This window comes from Doryrhamphus excisus, linkage group LG16, assembly GCF_037039965.1.
Source record: "Doryrhamphus excisus strain RoL-2023G ecotype Guam linkage group LG16, RoL_Dexc_Guam_v1.1, whole genome shotgun sequence".
Lineage (NCBI taxonomy): Eukaryota > Metazoa > Chordata > Actinopteri > Syngnathiformes > Syngnathidae > Doryrhamphus > Doryrhamphus excisus.
Genome location: NC_136372.1, coordinates 17,295,854 through 17,319,593, shown reverse-complemented (window position 1 = coordinate 17,319,593; position 23,740 = coordinate 17,295,854). Strand labels below are relative to the sequence as shown.

Here is a 23,740-nt window from a genome sequence, read left to right as displayed (position 1 = left end):
ATGATATATCATTTCTAAAATTAATTTCATGTCATTTTATGTGGTTTGTTTATTTTCTATTTTCAGTATAGCGCATAACGCCACTGAGGGTAACAATGTTAGTTGCTCAAGGCGCTGGACAGCAGGGGTTCAATTTAATAAAAATTATTAAAAATGAAATTAAAATAATCACAATAATCAGCTATAGAAATATTTAAATTTCTTAAAAATAAAATTAATTAAATGGATAAATAAAAATGGAAATATAGATTAAAAAAAATAAAATATATTACAAAAATATAGCAATTTATAAAAGAGATATAAAAGAGATATTGAAGTGTCACCTTTTGATAAATAATATATCATTTCTAAAATTAATTTCTCTCAGAGCCTTTGCCAAGAAGCAGCAGCAGCTGAGCGCGCTGAAGGTCCTCCAAAGAAACTGTGCCGCGTACTTGAAGCTGCGTCACTGGCAGTGGTGGAGACTCTTCACCAAGGTCGGAACGCTGCTGGAATGCCCGCCGTCGGTTCGACACCGATGTGCGATATGACGGGAATTCCAACTGGCTGTTCGTCTCCAAAATACAGGTGAAGCCCCTGCTGCAGGTGACCAGACAAGAGGAGGAGATGCAGGCTAAAGACGAGGAGCTGGTGAAGGTGAAGGAAAAGCAAACAAAGGTGGAGGGGCAGCTGGTGGAGATGGAGCGAAAACACCAGCAGGTCAGGTCTCGGAAGTGTTTAAGAACGTGTCCTTGTTCTTTTTAACTCAACTCATGTTGCTTCCGTCCAGCTCGCGGAGGAGAAAAGCATCCTCGCGGAGCAGCTGCAGGCGGAGACCGAGCTGTTTGCCGAGGCCGAGGAGATGAGAGCTCGCCTGGCTACCAAGAAGCAGGAGCTGGAGGAGATCCTTCACGACCTGGAGTCTCGGCTGGAGGAGGAAGAGGAGCGGGCCCAGGGAATGATGAACGAGAAGAAGAAGATGCAGTCTCACATCCAGGACCTGGAGGAACAGCTGGACGAGGAGGAGGCTGCGAGGCAGAAGCTGCAGCTTGAGAAGGTGACGGCTGAGGCCAAGATGAAGAAATATGAAGAGGATATTTTGCTTCTGGAGGACCAGAACTCTAAATCTGTCAAGGTAAGAGAAAGCGTTGATAGTTCAAGTTCCTTCCCTTGCAAGGTAACGTTTAGAGAAGATAGCGGAGACGAACCCGTCTCTCCATGTCTGTGTTTAGGAAAAGAAACTGATGGAGGATCGAATCGGCGAGATGACCCTGATGCTCGCCGAGGAGGAGGAGAAGGCCAAGAACCTGGGAAAGGTCAAGAACAAGCAGGAGATCATGATGGTCGACTTGGAGGGTAAAACGAGTCAAACTTTGACACTGAAATGCGACATTCGAGACATCCTAACACTTCCGCTGTCCAAATCCAGAGAGGCTGAAGAAGGAGGAGAAGACCCGTCAGGAGCTGGAGAAGGCTAAGAGGAAGCTGGACGGAGAGACGTCCGACTTCCAGGACCAGATCACGGAGCTCCAGACCCAGATAGAGGAGGTCAAAGGTCAACTGGTCAAGAAAGAAGAGGAGCAGCAACTGCTTCAGGCCAGGTAGACCATCCATCAGAACTGCTCTTCTTCGCCAACTGAATATTATATAAGTAGGCGCTAAGGGGGGGGGGGGCCCGGGGGGGTTAATAGTGAGTCACTGAGAGTTTACAGCGTGATGGGGGTGACATCAGTGGTGCGCTCATCACAGCCATGACTGCTTTAAGATGGAGTCTCACCTGCTCCTTTGTAGGCCGCTTTTTATTGGACCGCCAGCCAGGCTTCTAATCCGTGTCGACCACAACAAGGTGTATTTATTCGCCCCGTTCTCACCTCACCATGTTGGAATGTGTTTGAGCTGCCGGTGGTCGGCGGCCATGTAATCAGTCTGGTATTAATAAGTCCGGGTACCAAAGGTGCCGATGTTTAAAGACCGTTGGTGCCGAAGTGCTCCTAACAAAAGGACTGGAGTATTACAGGATGCAGGAACATCTCATCAGTTGCGTGCCCTCAGCAAGCTCGGCTTTCCAAGTGGGCTTTGTCACCTCATCACCTTGAGGAGGATGCGTCAGAAGGGTTTGGAGGCAAATCTCTCATCACAGAGGAATGTCACGTCTTAGGCGGTAGTTTGTCAAATGCTGCCATCTAGTGGTCAGACAGCAGAACAACGATAAATAATAATTATACTTGTTCCAGTATAATACAGGGGGTCTTAAAAAACATCATATCTGAGTGACTGCATAAGAGTCATGTAGAGAAACAAATAATTATTTATCAAATCTGCAGCAACATATTATTTTTTTTTAAATTATATGATAATAAAATAATATATACATATTGAATATATATATATTTTTAATTATATTATAATAAAATATATATTTTATTTTATATTATAATAAAATTATATTTATATTTTTTAATATAATAAAAAAATGAATATGTTGCTGCAGATTTGATAAATAATTTCTCTACATGCAGTCACTCATATATGAATTTTTTCCTTAATAAATAAATATATATATATATATACAATATATTTATTATAATATAATTTTAAAAAATGTATATGTTGCTGCAGATTTGATAAATAATAATTTCTCTACATGACGCTTATGCAGTCACTCATATATCATTTTTTCCTTAATATATATATATTTTCAATATGTATATATTATTTTTATTCTAATATAATTTTAAAAAATGAATATGTTGCTGCATATTTGATAAATAATAATTTATTTCTCTACATGACGCTTATGCAGTCACTCATATATAATTTTTTTCCTTAATGTATATATATATATATAAAAAATATTCAATATGTATATATTATTTTTATTCTAATATAATTTTTTTAAATGAATATGTTGCTGCAGATTTGATAAATAATAATTAATTTCTCTTCATGACGCTTATGCAGTCACTCATATATCATTTTTTTTCTCAAGACACCCTGTATTATACTGGAATATATTCAATATTAAATATACACATTCAAAAATATCACAAAAATATTCAGTATTTGAAAGAATGCCTTTTTATCGCTGGTGAACATCATTCTTCACCCTGACTTCCATGAGGAGCCACAAGCTTCTGTCCACCTTTGCAGTCTGAGGTTCCTTTGCTTGACGATTAACAGGGGGGAAGATGAGATCACCCACAAGAACAACGCTCTGAAGCAAGTGCGGGAGTTGCAGGCCCAGCTGTCCGAGCTCCAGGAGGACATGGAGTCGGAGAAACAGGCCAGGAACAAGGCTGAGAAGCTGAAAAGGGATCTGAGTGAAGAGCTGGAGGCGCTGAAGACCGAACTGGAGGACACTCTCGATACAACCGCCGCCCAGCAGGAGCTGAGGTATCACTGACTGCAGCAGACCTTCAGGAATCAGGAAGGTTTACACTCTTCTGTCCTTTCTAGAACCAAGCGAGAGCAGGAAGTTGCAGAACTGAAGAAGGCCATTGAGGACGAGACTAAAAACCACGAGGCTCAGATCCAGGAGATGCGCCAGAGGCACGGCACTGCTTTAGAAGAGCTGTCCGAGCAGCTGGAGCAGGCCAAGAGGGTGAGCCACCTCCGGAGAACACCTATCAGGTCTCCAGAGACAAGTGTTAGATGTTGTGCTGCTCTGCCTAGTTCAAAGCCAATCTGGAGAAGACCAAGCAGAGCCAGGAGAGCGCCAACAAGGAACTGGTGGGTGAAGTCAAGAACCTTCAGCAGGCCAAGACGGAGTCCGAGCACAAGAGGAAGAAACTGGAGGCTCAGCTGCAGGAAGTCACGGCCAGAGTCACTGAGGGGGAGCGCAGCAAGGGGGAGCTGGCCGAGCGTTCTCATAAACTTCAGGTGATGTCACCACGTTCGCTTTCCATCTTGTTTTTAACCAACGGCGTTCTTTACATTTCATTTCTACATTGGACCACGGGACAATGGCAAAAACAAACCAAGCAAACCACACGGCAATTTGGACAATTAATACATTAGAGCTGAATTAAAGCTATGATAATAAATAATATATAATAAATAAAAAAACCTTGTGGTGACAAGCGGTAGAAAAAGAATGAATGAAATAATAAATAATAAATAATAAATAATAAATAATAAATAATAAATAATAAATAATAAATAATAAATAATAAATAATAAATTCAGTATCTCATCAAATTTGGAACATTTTTGAAAGTTTAATACTCCAAACCGGCTGAATTTCTACATTGTGCCACATAATAATAAATAATAAATAATAAATAATAAATAATAAATAATAAATAATAAATAATAAATAATAAATAATAAATAATAAATAATAAATAATAAATAATAAATAATAAATTCAGTACCTCATCAAATTTGGAACATTTTTGAAATTCAATACTCCAAACTGGCTGAATTTCTACATTGTGCCACAGAATAATAAATAATCAATAATTAATAATTAATATTAATAATTAATAAAACCCTTGTGAGGACAAGCGGTAGAAAATGAATGAAAAAAATAAAATTAATAAATAATAAATAATAAATAATAAATAATAAATAATAAATAATAAATAATAAATAATAAATAATAAATAATAAATAATGAATAATAAATAATGAATAATAAATTCAGTATCTCATCAAATTTGGAACATTTTTGAAAGTTCAATACTCCAAACTGGCTGAATTTCTACATTGTGCCACAGAATAATAAATAATTAATAATTAATATTAATAATTAATAAAACCCTCGTGAGGACAAGCAGTAGAAAATGAATGAAAAAAATAAAATAAATAAATAATAAATAATAAATAAATAATGAATAATGAATAATGAATAATAAATTCAGTATCTCATCAAATTTGGAACATTTTTGAAAGTTCAATACTCCAAACTGGCTGAATTTCTACATTGTGCCACAGAATAATAAATAATCAATAATTAATAATTAATAAAACCCTCGTGAGAAAAATGAGTGAAAAAAATAAAATAGTATAAATAAATAAATAAAAAATCATAAATCATAAATAATACATCATAAATCATTCATTCATTCATTCATCTGCCGCTTTTTCCTCACGCTGGAGCCTATCCCAGCTGTCTTCAGGGCGAGAGGCGGGGTACACCCTGGACTGGTGGCCAGCCAATCACAGGGCACATATAGACAAACAACCATTCACACTCACATTCATACCTATGGACAATTTGGAGTCGCTAATTAACCTAGCATGTTTTTGGAATGTGGGAGGAAACCGGAGTACCCGGAGAAAACCCACGCATGCACGGGGAGAACATGCAAACTCCACACAGATAAAGGTAAACGGTGTAGTTGACTTACCAGCCATGTCCCCGCACAGACGGAGTTGGACAATGTGTCAGCCATGCTGGAAGACGCAGAGAGAAAAGGCATCAAGATGACGAAAGACGTGGCCGGCCTGGAAAGCCAACTCCAGGACACCCAGGTTCTCCGCGTCTCCCACAAGACCTCATCACCTCACCACCTGTTTGGCGTCTGGCTGACTGAGTATTTCCATGCAGGAGCTCCTCCAGGAGGAGACCCGTCAGAAACTGAACCTGAGCAGCCGCATGCGGCAGCTGGAGGAGGAGAAGAACGCCCTCCAGGAGCAGCAAGAGGAGGACGAGGTGGCTCGCAAAAACCTGGACAAACAGTTGCTGACCTTGCAAGCTCAGGTAGGTCAGATGGCCCCGCCCACGTGGAGACGTCTCTCCATCTGTTTGAGTCGGGCTTCCCTTTTTTCTGTGTGTAGCTCTCCGAGAGCAAGAAGAAGTTGGACGATGACGTCGGGACCATAGATTGCCTGGAGGAGGCGAAGAAGAAGCTTCAGAAGGACATGGAGCTGTCATGCCAGCGTCTGGAGGAGAAGACCATCGCCTTTGAGAAGATGGAGAAGACAAAGACGCGTCTGCAGCAGGAGCTGGATGATCTGACAGTTGACTTGGACCACCAGAGGCAGATTGTGTCCAACTTGGAGAAGAAACAGAAGAAGTTTGACCAGGTGAGATGAATCCACACGAAATACACGCTTCCTATTTTAACCATGGAATGTTCTTCTCCGTAGATGCTGGCCGAGGAGAAGAACATCTCAGCTCGCTACGCGGAAGAGCGTGACCGGGCCGAAGCTGAGGCCAGAGAGAAGGAGACCAAAGCTCTGTCCATGACCAGAGCGCTGGACGAGGCTCTGGAGGCCAAAGAGGAGCTGGAGAGGGTCAACAAGCAGCTCCGTGCCGAAATGGAAGATCTGATGAACTCCAAGGATGACGTGGGCAAGAACGTGAGCCTCCTGAGATTGTCAGAGCCATGGTTCTTTCACCGACGGTAACCCTAGTGACGACATCTTCTCTGTGCTGAAGGTTCACGAGCTGGAGAAGTCCAAGCGCACTCTGGAGCAGCAGCTTGAGGAGATGAAGACTCAGCTCGAGGAGCTGGAGGATGAGCTGCAGGCCACGGAGGACGCCAAGCTGCGTCTGGAGGTCAACATGCAAGCCATGAAGGCCCAGTACGAGCGAGATCTTCAGGGCCGCGACGACCAGAACGACGAGAAGAAGCGAGCGCTGATTAAGCAGGTGCTGCATCACGGTGCCTGACGTTCCCACCTCGGCGCATGGTAGTCATTCGGCCCCGCCCACAGGTGCGAGAGATGGAGGCGGAGCTGGAGGACGAGAGGAAGCAGAAGGCTTTGGCCGTCGCCGCTAAGAAGAAGCTGGAGATGGATTTGAAGGACGTGGAGGGTCAGATCGAAGGAGCCAGCAAAGCCCGAGATGAAGCCATCAAACAGCTACGCAAGTTGCAGGTACAAGAACCGCTCAGGTGAAGGCTTCAGGCACCATCTCGCTTACCTTTCTTCTCCAGGCCCAGATGAAGGACTACCAGAGGGAGCTAGAAGATGCCAGGGCTTCCAGAGATGATATTTTCGCCCTGTCCAAGGAGAACGAGAAGAAACTCAAAAGCCTCGAGGCCGAGATTGTGCAGCTCCACGAGGTCGAGAACTGTCTTTTCAATCTTCACGCCTCAGCTGAAGATATTCCTAACTTTTTTTTTTTTTTTACGACCTTCTGCAGGACCTGGCGGCATCAGAGAGAGGTCGACGCCACGCCGAGCAAGAACGAGATGAGCTCCAAGATGAAATCTCAAACAGCACATCCGGAAAGTTAGTTACTCGTCAGTTGAAGACGTGTGATCTCCTCAGGAGCCAAGTTAGAACCTGCTTCTGGTGTTGCAGGTCGGCTCTTATGGACGAGAAGCGGAGACTGGAGGCCCGGATTGCTCAGCTGGAGGAGGAGCTGGAAGAGGAACAGGGGAACATGGAGCTCCTCAACGACCGCTTCAGGAAGAGCACTATGCAGGTGTGATGGAATGTTCCATCTCCTTCACTCCCGTCCACTTTGTCCCTTCACGCCGTGCGGTTTTCTTCTCAGGTGGACACGCTGACCGCCGAGCTGAGCGCGGAGCGCAGCACGGGCCAGAAGAGCGAGAACGCCCGTCAGCAGCTGGAGCGGCAAAACAAGGAGCTGCGGGCCAAGCTGGGCGAGCTGGAAGGTTCGGTGAAAAGCCGCTTCAAGGCCTCCATCGCCGCCCTGGAGGCCAAGATAGCGCAGCTGGAGGAGCAGCTGGAGCAGGAGGCCAAGTGAGGAACGGAAACGACGATGGAAAATCCCACCCTGAGCACGTTCCTTCAACCTTCCTTCTTTGTTCTTCTCTCAAAAGGGAGCGAGCTGCTGCCAACAAGCTGGTTAGAAGAACCGAGAAGAAGCTGAAGGAGATCTGCATGCAGGTGGAGGACGAACGCCGCCACGCGGACCAGTTTAAAGAACAAGTACGCTTCCTCGGATTTTGCTTCTATCACAAAAACCTTCTTTTACCTTTTTTTGACGGTTGAAGGGTGAAGGAAAATAATTTTTTGGGGATCACAGTAGATGAAAATATGAGCTGGAAACCTCATATTAGAAATATACAACATAAGTTTACCAGAAATATTTCAATATTGGAAAAAAGCTAAATTTGTTCTACCATATCTTACTTATTGTGTGGAAATATGGGCTAATAACTATAAAAGCAATCTTCACTCGCTAAATGTACTGCAAAAAAGGCCAGTAAGGATAATTCAGAGAGCATACTAACTCCTTATTTCTAAAATCACAAATACTTCAACTTGCTGATATAGTTCATCTTCAAACAGCTAAAAAATCATGCATAAGGCTAAAAATAACCAATTAGCTAAAAATGTCATCCAATATGATCTCAGGGAAGAACTGCATTTGAAACACTTATATGCTAGGATTAGCGTTAGCATAGCATTTCAAAACTTCCAATCAAACTATGGAATGGATTGAGTAAGGACCTCAAACAATGCACCAATCATGAATAAAAAATTAAATAAAATTAAATAAAATTTAATTTAATTTAATTTAATTTAATTTAATTTAATTTAATTTAATTTAATTTAATTTAATTTTTAATTTAATTTTAATTAATTTAATTATTTTAATTTTAATTTTAATTTTAATTTTAATTTTAATTTTAATTTTAATTTTAATTTTAATTTTAATTTTAATTTAATTTTAATTTAATTTTAATTTAATTTTAATTTAATTTTAATTTAATTTTAATTAATTTAGTTTAATTTAATTTAATAAAAGGATGCTTCTTTTTGCCCCTTTATTTATTTTGCCAAGATAGCAGAGTGCATTGTTTTGTATTTCTTTTTTGCAATTTAATTTAATTTAATTTAATTTAATTTAATTTAATTTAATTTAATTTAATTTAATTTAATTTAATTTAATTTAATTTAATTTAATTTAATTTTATTAGGAAAGCAGGAAGTGAACAAATGTAACAGTTACTGATTGTAAAAGTACCAGATTGGAGGGGTAGGATTTAATAAGCTTTGCTTCTTCCTACTCCTTTTGGACATGTGGAACTGGGAACTTATTATGGGATGCACTCAATTGTAATCTGATGCATGTTCAAATGAAATAAAACCATTACCATTACTGTTGTCTGTTGGTGTGTGTGAAGGTGGAAAAGGCAAACTCGCGTATGAAGCAGTTGAAGCGCCAGCTGGAGGAGGCCGAAGAGGAATCCACGAGAGCCAACGCGTCACGCAGGAAGCTGCAGAGAGAGCTGGATGACGCCACAGAAGCCAGCGAGGGTCTCAGCCGGGAGGTCCACACGCTAAAGAACCGCCTAAGGTACTCAAAACTGTCTCACGTACGATCAACGAGAAGGTTGACTTAAACGTCGCCACCCTCTTCCTGTCGTAGACGCGGCGGCCCCATCAGCTTTTCCTCCAGTCGCTCGGGCAGACGTCAGCTGCAAGTCGAGGGAACGTCACTGGACCTCCTGTCTGACGACGAGCTGGAAAACAAGGTGACGGACAACAACGCCAACGAGACCCCGCCGCCGCCGCCGCCGCCGCCTCAGCAGGAATAACGGCCTTAACTTCCAACGCCATCGGCAGAAATATGACACCAGCGCTCGCGATCCCCGACCTTCTCTTTTCCCAAGAAGCTTTGCCTTACCGGTGCTGAGTTTAGCAGAGACCACATTCATCCCGTCCCTAAATCCCACTGCGTTCCTTCGCCATAAGTTATTGTAGACGACCGCCTTCCCGTGTACGGGAATTACATAACTCATACAAACACGTCTGCCTTCAACATACTGCAGTTATCGCGCTTTTATGTACTTTCTTTTGTGCCTTCTTTGACGCCCTTCAAGTACTATGATTTTGTCAAGGTGTACTTTAATAAAAAGTTACTTACTGTATGTAATATTTAGTTACGAGCTGCTATTGTTTGCTTCAATGCTGTGCGAGCGATGTATCTCGTTCGTCTCTTGTTCGGTCCAGACCATTTTCTTGCAAGAGCTCAGTACTTCTACAAACTGAAAATGGCCGACAGCGACTGGTTTTTGTAACATTTATTTTCATAGCTTATTTCAGCTATTTTCAAACAATTGAATGTGCTTGTTTTACCAGAACATTAACAAAATGATGGTATCCACAACTCCTGTTTTCTATTAAAACATCAACAAAAAAAACTTGTCTGTGTATTTTGTATTTTAGAATGTATTTCTTTCTTGTGTAGCTCACATGCTGTACATCACGTGACAGATAAAAAATATATATATATATATATCACTGCACGTTTTCTTTCCAACCAGTTTCTCCAGCAGGTGATTTAATTGACAGGGTTAATCAAGGTTAATCATTAAAATCACCTGCTTTAAAAAAACCCGTCGTGTTTCCGCCCTCCATGGCAATATGTACTGAAAACATGGCTCCATGGCGCCCTCATGTGGTCGATTAGGGCGTTGTTGGCCCGTGACAGAAGCAGTGTTGTACTGTATTAGAAATACCGTTTAGCATCCCTTTAAAATCATTACCTTATCCAAGACAAGGAAAGTCATCTAATTCGTCAAAAGCCTTAAAAACAAACAAAGTTTAACTTGTATTTGTGACAAATTTAGACCTTTTTTTTTGAAAATGCTGTTCTTTTAAACTACTATTGATCGCAAATCAGTCGACGCAAAGGAGGGAGCGATGGAACTTCCGGTAAACTTCCGGTAAAAGTCTTTCATTATAATATGTTGGAGAAGGAAAAAAAGGGATATCCCGCTGGTTCAATGGGAACCTGCCGTCACGGGGAAGTGGTTAGCGCGAAGGCTGCAAGGAGCAATACATTGAGGGTACGATTCCCACTAAGGCATGCTGTGGTTTCCTCCCTACAAATCAGTGCGTGTTTTTTTCACAACTTTTTTTTTCAAGTCCTTTAAATTGCAGTTTTCTGATGTGGAATGAAGTGGAAACCTCCCACACGCTCATCGTGGGTCCCGGAAGGACCCATAAATGCAAAAAAATAAACATTTTTTCAGGTGTCGATTTTTGGAAAAAACATAAGGGGTTAGCCTTGGTTTTTTTTTCCCAAGTTTTTTTTAAAGTCCTTTAAATTGCAGTTTTTTGATGTGGAATGAAGTGGAAACCTCCCACACGCTCATCGGGGGTCCTGGAAGGACCCATAAATGCAAAAAAAGACAATTTTTTTCAGGTGTCAATTTTTGGAAAAAACGTAAGGGGTTAGCCTTGGTTTTTTTTTCCCAAGTTTTTTTTAAAGTCCTTTAAATTGCAGTTTTTTGATGTGGAATGAAGTGGAAACCTCCCACACGCTCATCGGGGGTCCTGGAAGGACCCATAAATGCAAAAAAATAAACATTTTTTCAGGTGTCGATTTTTGGAAAAAACATAAGGGGTTAGCCTTGGTTTTTTTTTCCCAAGTTTTTTTTAAAGTCCTTTAAATTGCAGTTTTTTGATGTGGAATGAAGTGGAAACCTCCCACACGCTCATCGGGGGTCCTGGAAGGACCCATAAATGCAAAAAAAGACAATTTTTTTCAGGTGTCAATTTTTGGAAAAAACGTAAGGGGTTAGCCTTGGTTTTTTTTTCCCAAGTTTTTTTTAAAGTCCTTTAAATTGCAGTTTTTTGATGTGGAATGAAGTGGAAACCTCCCACACGCTCATCGGGGGTCCTGGAAGGACCCATAAATGCAAAAAAAGACAATTTTTTTCAGGTGTCAATTTTTGGAAAAAACGTAAGGGGTTAGCCTTGGTTTTTTTTTCCAACTTTTTTTTTCAAGTCCTTTAAATTGCAGTTTTCTGATGTGGAATGAAGTGGAAACCTCCCACACACTCATCGGGGGTCCCAGAAGGACCCATAAATGCAAAAAAAGACAATTTTTTTCAGGTGTCAATTTTTGGAAAAAACGTAAGGGGTTAGCCTTGGTTTTTTTTTCCCAACTTTTTTTTCAAGTCGTTTAAATTGCAGTTTTCTGATGTGGAATGAAGTGGAAACCTCCCACACGCTCATCGGGGGTCCCGGAAGGACCCATAAATGCAAAAAAATAAACATTTTTTCAGGTGTCGATTTTTGGAAAAAACGTAAGGGGTTAGCCTTGGTTTTTTTTTCAAACTTTTTTTTTTCAAGTCCTTTAAATTGCAGTTTTCTGATGTGGAATGAAGTGGAAACCTCCCACACGCTCATCGGGGGTCCCGGAAGGACCCATAAATGCAAAAAAATAAAAAAAAATTCAAGTGTCGATTTTTGGAAAAAACGTAAGGGGTTAGCCTTGGGTTTTTTTTCCCAAATTTTTTTTTAAGTCCTTTAAATTGCAGTTTTTTGATGTGGAATGAAGTGGAAACCTCCCACACGCTCATCGGGGGTCCCGGAAGGACCCATAAATGCAAAAAAATAAACATTTTTTCAGGTGATGATTTTTGGAAAAAACGTAAGGGGTTAGCCTTGGTTTTTTTTTCCAACTTTTTTTTTTAAATCCTTTAAATTGCAGTTTTCTAATGTGGAATGAAGTGGAAACCTCCCACACGCTCATCGGGGGTCCCGGAAGGACCCATAAATGCAAAAAAATAAAAAAAAATTCAAGTGTCGATTTTTGGAAAAAACGTAAGGGGTTAGCCTTGGGTTTTTTTTCCAACTTTTTTTTCCAAGTCCTTTAAATTGCAGTTTTCTGATGTGGAATGAAGTGGAAACCTCCCACACGCTCATCGGGGGTCCCGGAAGGACCCATAAATGCAAAAAAATAAACATTTTTTCAGGTGATGATTTTTGGAAAAAACATAAGGGGTTAGCCTTGGTTTTTTTTTCCAACTTTTTTTTTTAAGTCCTTTAAATTGCAGTTTTCTAATGTGGAATGAAGTGGAAACCTCCCACACGCTCATCGGGGGTCCCGGAAGGACCCATAAATGCAAAAAAAGACAAATTTTTTCAGGTGTCAATTTTTGGAAAAAACATAAGGGGTTAGCCTTGGGTTTTTTTTCCCAACTTTTTTTTCAAGTCCTTTAAATTGCAGTTTTCTAATGTGGAATGAAGTGGAAACCTCCCACACGCTCATCGGGGGTCCCGGAAGGACCCATAAATGCAAAAAAAGAATATTTTTTTCAGGTGTCAATTTTTGGAAAAAACGTAAGGGGTTAGCCTTGGTTTTTTTTTCCCAACTTTTTTTTCAAGTCCTTTAAATTGCAGTTTTCTGATGTGGAATGAAGTGGAAACCTCCCACACGCTCATCGGGGGTCCCGGAAGGACCCATAAATGCAAAAAAATAAAAAAAAATTCAAGTGTCGATTTTTGGAAAAAACGTAAGGGGTTAGCCTTGGTTTTTTTTTTCCAACTTTTTTTTTTCAAGTCCTTTAAATTGCAGTTTTCTGATGTGGAATGAAGTGGAAACCTCCCACACGCTTATCGGAGGTCCCGGAAGGACCCATAAATGCAAAAAAATAAACATTTTTTAAGGTGTCGATTTTTGGAAAAAACGTAAGGGGTTAGCCTTGTTTTTTTTTCCCAACTTTTTTTTCCAAGTCCTTTAAATTGCAGTTTTCTGATGTGGAATGAAGTGGAAACCTCCCACACGCTCATCGGGGGTCCCGGAAGGACCCATAAATGCAAAAAAATAAACATTTTTTCAGGTGTCGATTTTTGGAAAAAACGTAAGGGGTTAGCCTTGGTTTTTTTTCCCAACTTTTTTTTCAAGTCGTTTAAATTGCAGTTTTCTGATGTGGAATGACGTGGAAACCTCCCACACGCTCATCGGGGGTCCCAGAAGGACCCATAAATGCAAAAAAAGACAATTTTTTTCAGGTGTCAATTTTTGGAAAAAACGTAAGGGGTTAGCCTTGGTTTTTTTTTCCCAACTTTTTTTTCCAAGTCCTTTAAATTGCAGTTTTCTGATGTGGAATGAAGTGGAAACCTCCCACACGCTCATCGGGGGTCCCGGAAGGACCCATAAATGCAAAAAAATAAACATTTTTTCAGGTGATGATTTTTGGAAAAAACGTAAGGGGTTAGCCTTGGGTTTTTTTTCCAACTTTTTTTTTTAAGTCCTTTAAATTGCAGTTTTCTAATGTGGAATGAAGTGGAAACCTCCCACACGCTCATCGGGGGTCCCGGAAGGACCCATAAATGCAAAAAAATAAAAAAAAATTCAAGTGTCGATTTTTGGAAAAAACGTAAGGGGTTAGCCTTGGGTTTTTTTTCCAACTTTTTTTTCCAAGTCCTTTAAATTGCAGTTTTCTGATGTGGAATGAAGTGGAAACCTCCCACACGCTCATCGGGGGTCCCGGAAGGACCCATAAATGCAAAAAAATAAAAAAAAATTCAAGTGTCGATTTTTGGAAAAAACGTAAGGGGTTAGCCTTGTTTTTTTTTTTCCCAACTTTTTTTTTTCAAGTCCTTTAAATTGCAGTTTTCTGATGTGGAATGAAGTGGAAACCTCCCACACGCTTATCGGAGGTCCCGGAAGGACCCATAAATGCAAAAAAATAAACATTTTTTAAGGTGTCGATTTTTGGAAAAAACGTAAGGGGTTAGCCTTGGTTTTTTTTCCCAACTTTTTTTTCCAAGTCCTTTAAATTGCAGTTTTCTGATGTGGAATGAAGTGGAAACCTCCCACACGCTCATCGGGGGTCCCGGAAGGACCCATAAATGCAAAAAAATAAACATTTTTTCAGGTGTCGATTTTTGGAAAAAACGTAAGGGGTTAGCCTTGGTTTTTTTTTCCCAACTTTTTTTTCAAGTCGTTTAAATTGCAGTTTTCTGATGTGGAATGACGTGGAAACCTCCCACACGCTCATCGGGGGTCCCAGAAGGACCCATAAATGCAAAAAAAGACAATTTTTTTCAGGTGTCAATTTTTGGAAAAAACGTAAGGGGTTAGCCTTGGTTTTTTTTTCCCAACTTTTTTTTCCAAGTCCTTTAAATTGCAGTTTTCTGATGTGGAATGAAGTGGAAACCTCCCACACGCTCATCGGGGGTCCCGGAAGGACCCATAAATGCAAAAAAATAAACATTTTTTCAGGTGATGATTTTTGGAAAAAACGTAAGGGGTTAGCCTTGGTTTTTTTTTCCAACTTTTTTTTTTAAGTCCTTTAAATTGCAGTTTTCTAATGTGGAATGAAGTGGAAACCTCCCACACGCTCATCGGGGGTCCCGGAAGGACCCATAAATGCAAAAAAATAAAAAAAAATTCAAGTGTCGATTTTTGGAAAAAACGTAAGGGGTTAGCCTTGGTTTTTTTTTCCAACTTTTTTTTCCAAGTCCTTTAAATTGCAGTTTTCTGATGTGGAATGAAGTGGAAACCTCCCACACGCTCATCGGGGGTCCCGGAAGGACCCATAAATGCAAAAAAATAAACATTTTTTCAGGTGATGATTTTTGGAAAAAACGTAAGGGGTTAGCTTTGGTTTTTTTTTCCAACTTTTTTTTTAAGTCCTTTAAATTGCAGTTTTCTAATGTGGAATGAAGTGGAAACCTCCCACACGCTCATCGGGGGTCCCGGAAGGACCCATAAATGCAAAAAAAGACAAATTTTTTCAGGTGTCAATTTTTGGAAAAAACATAAGGGGTTAGCCTTGGGTTTTTTTTCCCAACTTTTTTTTCAAGTCCTTTAAATTGCAGTTTTCTGATGTGGAATGAAGTGGAAACCTCCCACACGCTCATCGGGGGTCCCGGAAGGACCCATAAATGCAAAAAAATAAACATTTTTTCAGGTGTCGATTTTTGGAAAAAACGTAAGGGGTTAGCCTTGGTTTTTTTTTCCCAACTTTTTTTTCAAGTCCTTTAAATTGCAGTTTTCTGATGTGGAATGAAGTGGAAACCTCCCACACGCTCATCGGGGGTCCCGGAAGGACCCATAAATGCAAAAAAAGAATATTTTTTTCAGGTGTCAATTTTTGGAAAAAACGTAAGGGGTTAGCCTTGGTTTTTTTTTCCCAACTTTTTTTTCAAGTCCTTTAAATTGCAGTTTTCTGATGTGGAATGAAGTGGAAACCTCCCACACGCTCATCGGGGGTCCCGGAAGGACCCATAAATGCAAAAAAATAAAAAAAAATTCAAGTGTCGATTTTTGGAAAAAACGTAAGGGGTTAGCCTTGGTTTTTTTTTTCCAACTTTTTTTTTTCAAGTCCTTTAAATTGCAGTTTTCTGATGTGGAATGAAGTGGAAACCTCCCACACGCTTATCGGAGGTCCCGGAAGGACCCATAAATGCAAAAAAATAAACATTTTTTAAGGTGTCGATTTTTGGAAAAAACGTAAGGGGTTAGCCTTGGTTTTTTTTCCCAACTTTTTTTTCCAAGTCCTTTAAATTGCAGTTTTCTGATGTGGAATGAAGTGGAAACCTCCCACACGCTCATCGGGGGTCCCGGAAGGACCCATAAATGCAAAAAAATAAACATTTTTTCAGGTGTCGATTTTTGGAAAAAACGTAAGGGGTTAGCCTTGGTTTTTTTTTCCCAACTTTTTTTTCAAGTCGTTTAAATTGCAGTTTTCTGATGTGGAATGACGTGGAAACCTCCCACACGCTCATCGGGGGTCCCAGAAGGACCCATAAATGCAAAAAAAGACAATTTTTTTCAGGTGTCAATTTTTGGAAAAAACGTAAGGGGTTAGCCTTGGTTTTTTTTTCCCAACTTTTTTTTCCAAGTCCTTTAAATTGCAGTTTTCTGATGTGGAATGAAGTGGAAACCTCCCACACGCTCATCGGGGGTCCCGGAAGGACCCATAAATGCAAAAAAATAAACATTTTTTCAGGTGATGATTTTTGGAAAAAACGTAAGGGGTTAGACTTGGGTTTTTTTTCCAACTTTTTTTTTTAAGTCCTTTAAATTGCAGTTTTCTAATGTGGAATGAAGTGGAAACCTCCCACACGCTCATCGGGGGTCCCGGAAGGACCCATAAATGCAAAAAAATAAAAAAAAATTCAAGTGTCGATTTTTGGAAAAAACGTAAGGGGTTAGCCTTGGGTTTTTTTTCCAACTTTTTTTTCCAAGTCCTTTAAATTGCAGTTTTCTGATGTGGAATGAAGTGGAAACCTCCCACACGCTCATCGGGGGTCCCGGAAGGACCCATAAATGCAAAAAAATAAACATTTTTTCAGGTGATGATTTTTGGAAAAAACGTAAGGGGTTAGCCTTGGTTTTTTTTTCCAACTTTTTTTTTTAAGTCCTTTAAATTGCAGTTTTCTAATGTGGAATGAAGTGGAAACCTCCCACACGCTCATCGGGGGTCCCGGAAGGACCCATAAATGCAAAAAAAGACAAATTTTTTCAGGTGTCAATTTTTGGAAAAAACATAAGGGGTTAGCCTTGGGTTTTTTTTCCCAACTTTTTTTTCAAGTCCTTTAAATTGCAGTTTTCTGATGTGGAATGAAGTGGAAACCTCCCACACGCTCATCGGGGGTCCCGGAAGGACCCATAAATGCAAAAAAAGAATATTTTTTTCAGGTGTCAATTTTTGGAAAAAACGTAAGGGGTTAGCCTTGGGTTTTTTTCCCAACTTTTTTTTCCAAGTCTTTTAAATTGCAGTTTTCTGATGTGGAATGAAGTGGAAACCTCCCACACGCTCATCGGGGGTCCCGGAAGGACCCATAAATGCAAAAAAATAAACATTTTTTCAGGTGATGATTTTTGGAAAAAACGTAAGGGGTTAGCCTTGGTTTTTTTTTCCAACTTTTTTTTTTAAGTCCTTTAAATTGCAGTTTTCTAATGTGGAATGAAGTGGAAACCTCCCACACGCTCATCGGGGGTCCCGGAAGGACCCATAAATGCAAAAAAATAAAAAAAAATTCAAGTGTCGATTTTTGGAAAAAACGTAAGGGGTTAGCCTTGGTTTTTTTTTCCAACTTTTTTTTCCAAGTCCTTTAAATTGCAGTTTTCTGATGTGGAATGAAGTGGAAACCTCCCACACGCTCATCGGGGGTCCTGGAAGGACCCATAAATGCAAAAAAATAAAAAAAAATTCAAGTGTTGATTTTTGGAAAAAACGTAAGGGGTTAGCCTTGGTTTTTTTTTCCAACTTTTTTTTCCAAGTCCTTTAAATTGCAGTTTTCTGATGTGGAATGAAGTGGAAACCTCCCACACGCTCATCGGGGGTCCCGGAAGGACCCATAAATGCAAAAAAATAAAAAAAAATTCAAGTGTCGATTTTTGGAAAAAACGTAAGGGGTTAGCCTTGGTTTTTTTTTCCAACTTTTTTTTCCAAGTCCTTTAAATTGCAGTTTTCTGATGTGGAATGAAGTGGAAACCTCCCACACGCTCATCGGGGGTCCTGGAAGGACCCATAAATGCAAAAAAATAAAAAAAAATTCAAGTGTTGATTTTTGGAAAAAACGTAAGGGGTTAGCCTTGGTTTTTTTTTCCAACTTTTTTTTCCAAGTCCTTTAAATTGCAGTTTTCTGATGTGGAATGAAGTGGAAACCTCCCACACGCTCATCGGGGGTCCCGGAAGGACCCATAAATGCAAAAAAATAAACATTTTTTCAGGTGATGATTTTTGGAAAAAACGTAAGGGGTTAGCCTTGGTTTTTTTTTCCAACTTTTTTTTTTAAGTCCTTTAAATTGCAGTTTTCTAATGTGGAATGAAGTGGAAACCTCCCACACGCTCATCGGGGGTCCCGGAAGGACCCATAAATGCAAAAAAAGAATATTTTTTTCAGGTGTCAATTTTTGGAAAAAACGTAAGGGGTTAGCCTTGGTTTTTTTTCCCAACTTTTTTTTCAAGTCCTTTAAATTGCAGTTTTCTGATGTGGAATGAAGTGGAAACCTCCCACACGCTCATCGGGGGTCCCGGAAGGACCCATAAATGCAAAAAAATAAAAAAAAATTCAAGTGTCGATTTTTGGAAAAAACGTAAGGGGTTAGCCTTGGTTTTTTTTTTCCAACTTTTTTTTTTCAAGTCCTTTAAATTGCAGTTTTCTGATGTGGAATGAAGTGGAAACCTCCCACACGCTTATCGGAGGTCCCGGAAGGACCCATAAATGCAAAAAAATAAACATTTTTTAAGGTGTCGATTTTTGGAAAAAACGTAAGGGGTTAGCCTTGGTTTTTTTTCCCAACTTTTTTTTCCAAGTCCTTTAAATTGCAGTTTTCTGATGTGGAATGAAGTGGAAACCTCCCACACGCTCATCGGGGGTCCCGGAAGGACCCATAAATGCAAAAAAATAAACATTTTTTCAGGTGTCGATTTTTGGAAAAAACGTAAGGGGTTAGCCTTGGTTTTTTTTTCCCAACTTTTTTTTCAAGTCGTTTAAATTGCAGTTTTCTGATGTGGAATGACGTGGAAACCTCCCACACGCTCATCGGGGGTCCCAGAAGGACCCATAAATGCAAAAAAAGACAATTTTTTTCAGGTGTCAATTTTTGGAAAAAACGTAAGGGGTTAGCCTTGGTTTTTTTTTCCCAACTTTTTTTTCCAAGTCCTTTAAATTGCAGTTTTCTGATGTGGAATGAAGTGGAAACCTCCCACACGCTCATCGGGGGTCCCGGAAGGACCCATAAATGCAAAAAAATAAACATTTTTTCAGGTGATGATTTTTGGAAAAAACGTAAGGGGTTAGCCTTGGGTTTTTTTTCCAACTTTTTTTTTTAAGTCCTTTAAATTGCAGTTTTCTAATGTGGAATGAAGTGGAAACCTCCCACACGCTCATCGGGGGTCCCGGAAGGACCCATAAATGCAAAAAAATAAAAAAAAATTCAAGTGTCGATTTTTGGAAAAAACGTAAGGGGTTAGCCTTGGGTTTTTTTTCCAACTTTTTTTTCCAAGTCCTTTAAATTGCAGTTTTCTGATGTGGAATGAAGTGGAAACCTCCCACACGCTCATCGGGGGTCCCGGAAGGACCCATAAATGCAAAAAAATAAACATTTTTTCAGGTGATGATTTTTGGAAAAAACGTAAGGGGTTAGCCTTGGTTTTTTTTTCCAACTTTTTTTTTTAAGTCCTTTAAATTGCAGTTTTCTAATGTGGAATGAAGTGGAAACCTCCCACACGCTCATCGGGGGTCCCGGAAGGACCCATAAATGCAAAAAAAGACAAATTTTTTCAGGTGTCAATTTTTGGAAAAAACATAAGGGGTTAGCCTTGGGTTTTTTTTCCCAACTTTTTTTTCAAGTCCTTTAAATTGCAGTTTTCTGATGTGGAATGAAGTGGAAACCTCCCACACGCTCATCGGGGGTCCCGGAAGGACCCATAAATGCAAAAAAAGAATATTTTTTTCAGGTGTCAATTTTTGGAAAAAACGTAAGGGGTTAGCCTTGGGTTTTTTTCCCAACTTTTTTTTCCAAGTCTTTTAAATTGCAGTTTTCTGATGTGGAATGAAGTGGAAACCTCCCACACGCTCATCGGGGGTCCCGGAAGGACCCATAAATGCAAAAAAATAAACATTTTTTCAGGTGATGATTTTTGGAAAAAACGTAAGGGGTTAGCCTTGGTTTTTTTTTCCAACTTTTTTTTTTAAGTCCTTTAAATTGCAGTTTTCTAATGTGGAATGAAGTGGAAACCTCCCACACGCTCATCGGGGGTCCCGGAAGGACCCATAAATGCAAAAAAATAAAAAAAAATTCAAGTGTCGATTTTTGGAAAAAACGTAAGGGGTTAGCCTTGGTTTTTTTTTCCAACTTTTTTTTCCAAGTCCTTTAAATTGCAGTTTTCTGATGTGGAATGAAGTGGAAACCTCCCACACGCTCATCGGGGGTCCCGGAAGGACCCATAAATGCAAAAAAATAAAAAAAAATTCAAGTGTCGATTTTTGGAAAAAACGTAAGGGGTTAGCCTTGGTTTTTTTTCCCAACTTTTTTTTCCAAGTCCTTTAAATTGCAGTTTTCTGATGTGGAATGAAGTGGAAACCTCCCACACGCTCATCGGGGGTCCCGGAAGGACCCATAAATGCAAAATATAAAGATTTTTTCAGGTGTCGATTTTTGGAAAAAACGTAAGGGGTTAGCCTTGGTTTTTTTTTCCCAACTTTTTTTTCAAGTCGTTTAAATTGCAGTTTTCTGATGTGGAATGACGTGGAAACCTCCCACACGCTCATCGGGGGTCCCAGAAGGACCCATAAATGCAAAAAAAGACAATTTTTTTCAGGTGTCAATTTTTGGAAAAAACGTAAGGGGTTAGCCTTGGTTTTTTTTTCCCAACTTTTTTTTCAAGTCCTTTAAATTGCAGTTTTCTGATGTGGAATGAAGTGGAAACCTCCCACACGCTCATCGGGGGTCCCGGAAGGACCCATAAATGCAAAAAAAGACAAATTTTTTCAGGTGTCAATTTTTGGAAAAAACATAAGGGGTTAGCCTTGGGTTTTTTTTCCCAACTTTTTTTTCAAGTCCTTTAAATTGCAGTTTTCTGATGTGGAATGAAGTGGAAACCTCCCACACGCTCATCGGGGGTCCCGGAAGGACCCATAAATGCAAAAAAAGACAATTTTTTTCAGGTGTCAATTTTTGGAAAAAACGTAAGGGGTTAGCCTTGGTTTTTTTTTTCAACTTTTTTTTTCAAGTCCTTTAAATTGCAGTTTTCTGATGTGGAATGAAGTGGAAACCTCCCACACGCTCATCGGGGGTCCCGGAGGACCCATAAATGCAAAAAAATTAAAAAAAATTCAAGTGTCGATTTTTGGAAAAAACGTAAGGGGTTAGCCTTGGTTTTTTTTTCCAACTTTTTTTTCCAAGTCCTTTAAATTGCAGTTTTCTGATGTGGAATGAAGTGGAAACCTCCCACACGCTCATCGGGGGTCCCGGAAGGACCCATAAATGCAAAAAAATAAACATTTTTTCAGGTGTCGATTTTTGGAAAAAACGTAAGGGGTTAGCCTTGGTTTTTTTTTCCCAACTTTTTTTTTTCAAGTCCTTTAAATTGCAGTTTTCTGATGTGGAATGAAGTGGAAACCTCCCACACGCTCATCGGGGGTCCCGGAAGGACCCATAAATGCAAAAAAAGACAATTTTTTTCAGGTGTCAATTTTTGGAAAAAACGTAAGGGGTTAGCCTTGTTTTTTTTTTCCTACTTTTTTTTTTCAAGTCCTTTAAATTGCAGTTTTCTGATGTGGAATGAAGTGGAAACCTCCCACACGCTCATCGGGGGTCCCGGAAGGACCCATAAATGCAAAGAAATAAAAAAAAATTCAAGTGTCGATTTTTGGAAAAAACGTAAGGGGTTAGCCTTGGTTTTTTTTTCCCAAGTTTTTTTTTAAGTCCTTTAAATTGCAGTTTTCTGATGTGGAATGAAGTGGAAACCTCCCACACGCTCATCGGGGGTCCCGGAAGGACCCATAAATGCAAAAAAAGACAAATTTTTTCAGGTGTCAATTTTTGGAAAAAACATAAGGGGTTAGCCTTGGGGTTTTTTTCCCAACTTTTTTTTCAAGTCCTTTAAATTGCAGTTTTCTGATGTGGAATGAAGTGGAAACCTCCCACACGCTCATCGGGGGTCCCGGAAGGACCCATAAATGCAAAAAAAGACAATTTTTTTCAGGTGTCAATTTTTGGAAAAAACGTAAGGGGTTAGCCTTGGTTTTTTTTTTCAACTTTTTTTTTCAAGTCCTTTAAATTGCAGTTTTCTGATGTGGAATGAAGTGGAAACCTCCCACACGCTCATCGGGGGTCCCGGAGGACCCATAAATGCAAAAAAATTAAAAAAAATTCAAGTGTCGATTTTTGGAAAAAACGTAAGGGGTTAGCCTTGGTTTTTTTTTCCAACTTTTTTTTCCAAGTCCTTTAAATTGCAGTTTTCTGATGTGGAATGAAGTGGAAACCTCCCACACGCTCATCGGGGGTCCCGGAAGGACCCATAAATGCAAAAAAATAAACATTTTTTCAGGTGTCGATTTTTGGAAAAAACGTAAGGGGTTAGCCTTGGTTTTTTTTTCCCAACTTTTTTTTTTCAAGTCCTTTAAATTGCAGTTTTCTGATGTGGAATGAAGTGGAAACCTCCCACACGCTCATCGGGGGTCCCGGAAGGACCCATAAATGCAAAAAAAGACAATTTTTTTCAGGTGTCAATTTTTGGAAAAAACGTAAGGGGTTAGCCTTGTTTTTTTTTTCCTACTTTTTTTTTTCAAGTCCTTTAAATTGCAGTTTTCTGATGTGGAATGAAGTGGAAACCTCCCACACGCTCATCGGGGGTCCCGGAAGGACCCATAAATGCAAAGAAATAAAAAAAAATTCAAGTGTCGATTTTTGGAAAAAACGTAAGGGGTTAGCCTTGGTTTTTTTTTCCCAAGTTTTTTTTTAAGTCCTTTAAATTGCAGTTTTCTGATGTGGAATGAAGTGGAAACCTCCCACACGCTCATCGGGGGTCCCGGAAGGACCCATAAATGCAAAAAAAGACAAATTTTTTCAGGTGTCAATTTTTGGAAAAAACATAAGGGGTTAGCCTTGGGGTTTTTTTCCCAACTTTTTTTTCAAGTCCTTTAAATTGCAGTTTTCTGATGTGGAATGAAGTGGAAACCTCCCACACGCTCATCGGGGGTCCCGGAAGGACCCATAAATGCAAAAAAAGACAATTTTTTTCAGGTGTCAATTTTTGGAAAAAACGTAAGGGGTTAGCCTTGGTTTTTTTTTCCCAACTTTTTTTTCAAGTCCTTTAAATTGCAGTTTTCTGATGTGGAATGAAGTGGAAACCTCCCACACGCTCATCGGGGGTCCCGGAAGGACCCATAAATGCAAAAAAATAAACATTTTTTCAGGTGTCGATTTTTGGAAAAAACGTAAGGGGTTAGCCTTGGTTTTTTTTCCCAACTTTTTTTTCAAGTCCTTTAAATTGCAGTTTTCTGATGTGGAATGAAGTGGAAACCTCCCACACGCTCATCGGGGGTCCCGGAAGGACCCATAAATGCAAAATATAAAGATTTTTTCAGGTGTCGATTTTTGGAAAAAACGTAAGGGGTTAGCCTTGGTTTT

General features: G+C 39.8%; 1 protein-coding gene across 4 annotated transcripts in view; it reads left to right on the top strand.

Moving 5' to 3' along the window:
- The window catches only part of LOC131102729 (myosin-10), a 49,703-nt gene extending 39,663 nt beyond the window's left edge, over positions 1–10,040 (top strand). For all 4 annotated transcript variants that reach the window (XM_078797430.1, XM_058048226.2, XM_058048224.2 and 1 more), the window contains 21 exons: positions 368–476; positions 568–699; positions 770–1,114; positions 1,212–1,335; positions 1,409–1,580; positions 3,160–3,372; positions 3,436–3,580; positions 3,652–3,858; positions 5,350–5,454; positions 5,531–5,683; positions 5,761–6,009; positions 6,073–6,285; positions 6,365–6,577; positions 6,643–6,804; positions 6,864–6,992; positions 7,073–7,161; positions 7,234–7,357; positions 7,430–7,638; positions 7,719–7,827; positions 9,030–9,202; positions 9,275–10,040. In XM_078797430.1, coding sequence (XP_078653556.1) covers positions 368–476; positions 568–699; positions 770–1,114; positions 1,212–1,335; positions 1,409–1,580; positions 3,160–3,372; positions 3,436–3,580; positions 3,652–3,858; positions 5,350–5,454; positions 5,531–5,683; positions 5,761–6,009; positions 6,073–6,285; positions 6,365–6,577; positions 6,643–6,804; positions 6,864–6,992; positions 7,073–7,161; positions 7,234–7,357; positions 7,430–7,638; positions 7,719–7,827; positions 9,030–9,202; positions 9,275–9,443 — 3,544 coding nt within the window. In that variant the 3' untranslated portion in view covers positions 9,444–10,040. The remainder of the gene's footprint in view (positions 1–367; positions 477–567; positions 700–769; positions 1,115–1,211; positions 1,336–1,408; positions 1,581–3,159; positions 3,373–3,435; positions 3,581–3,651; positions 3,859–5,349; positions 5,455–5,530; positions 5,684–5,760; positions 6,010–6,072; positions 6,286–6,364; positions 6,578–6,642; positions 6,805–6,863; positions 6,993–7,072; positions 7,162–7,233; positions 7,358–7,429; positions 7,639–7,718; positions 7,828–9,029; positions 9,203–9,274) is intronic.
- Positions 10,041–23,740: the final 13,700 nt, after the last annotated feature.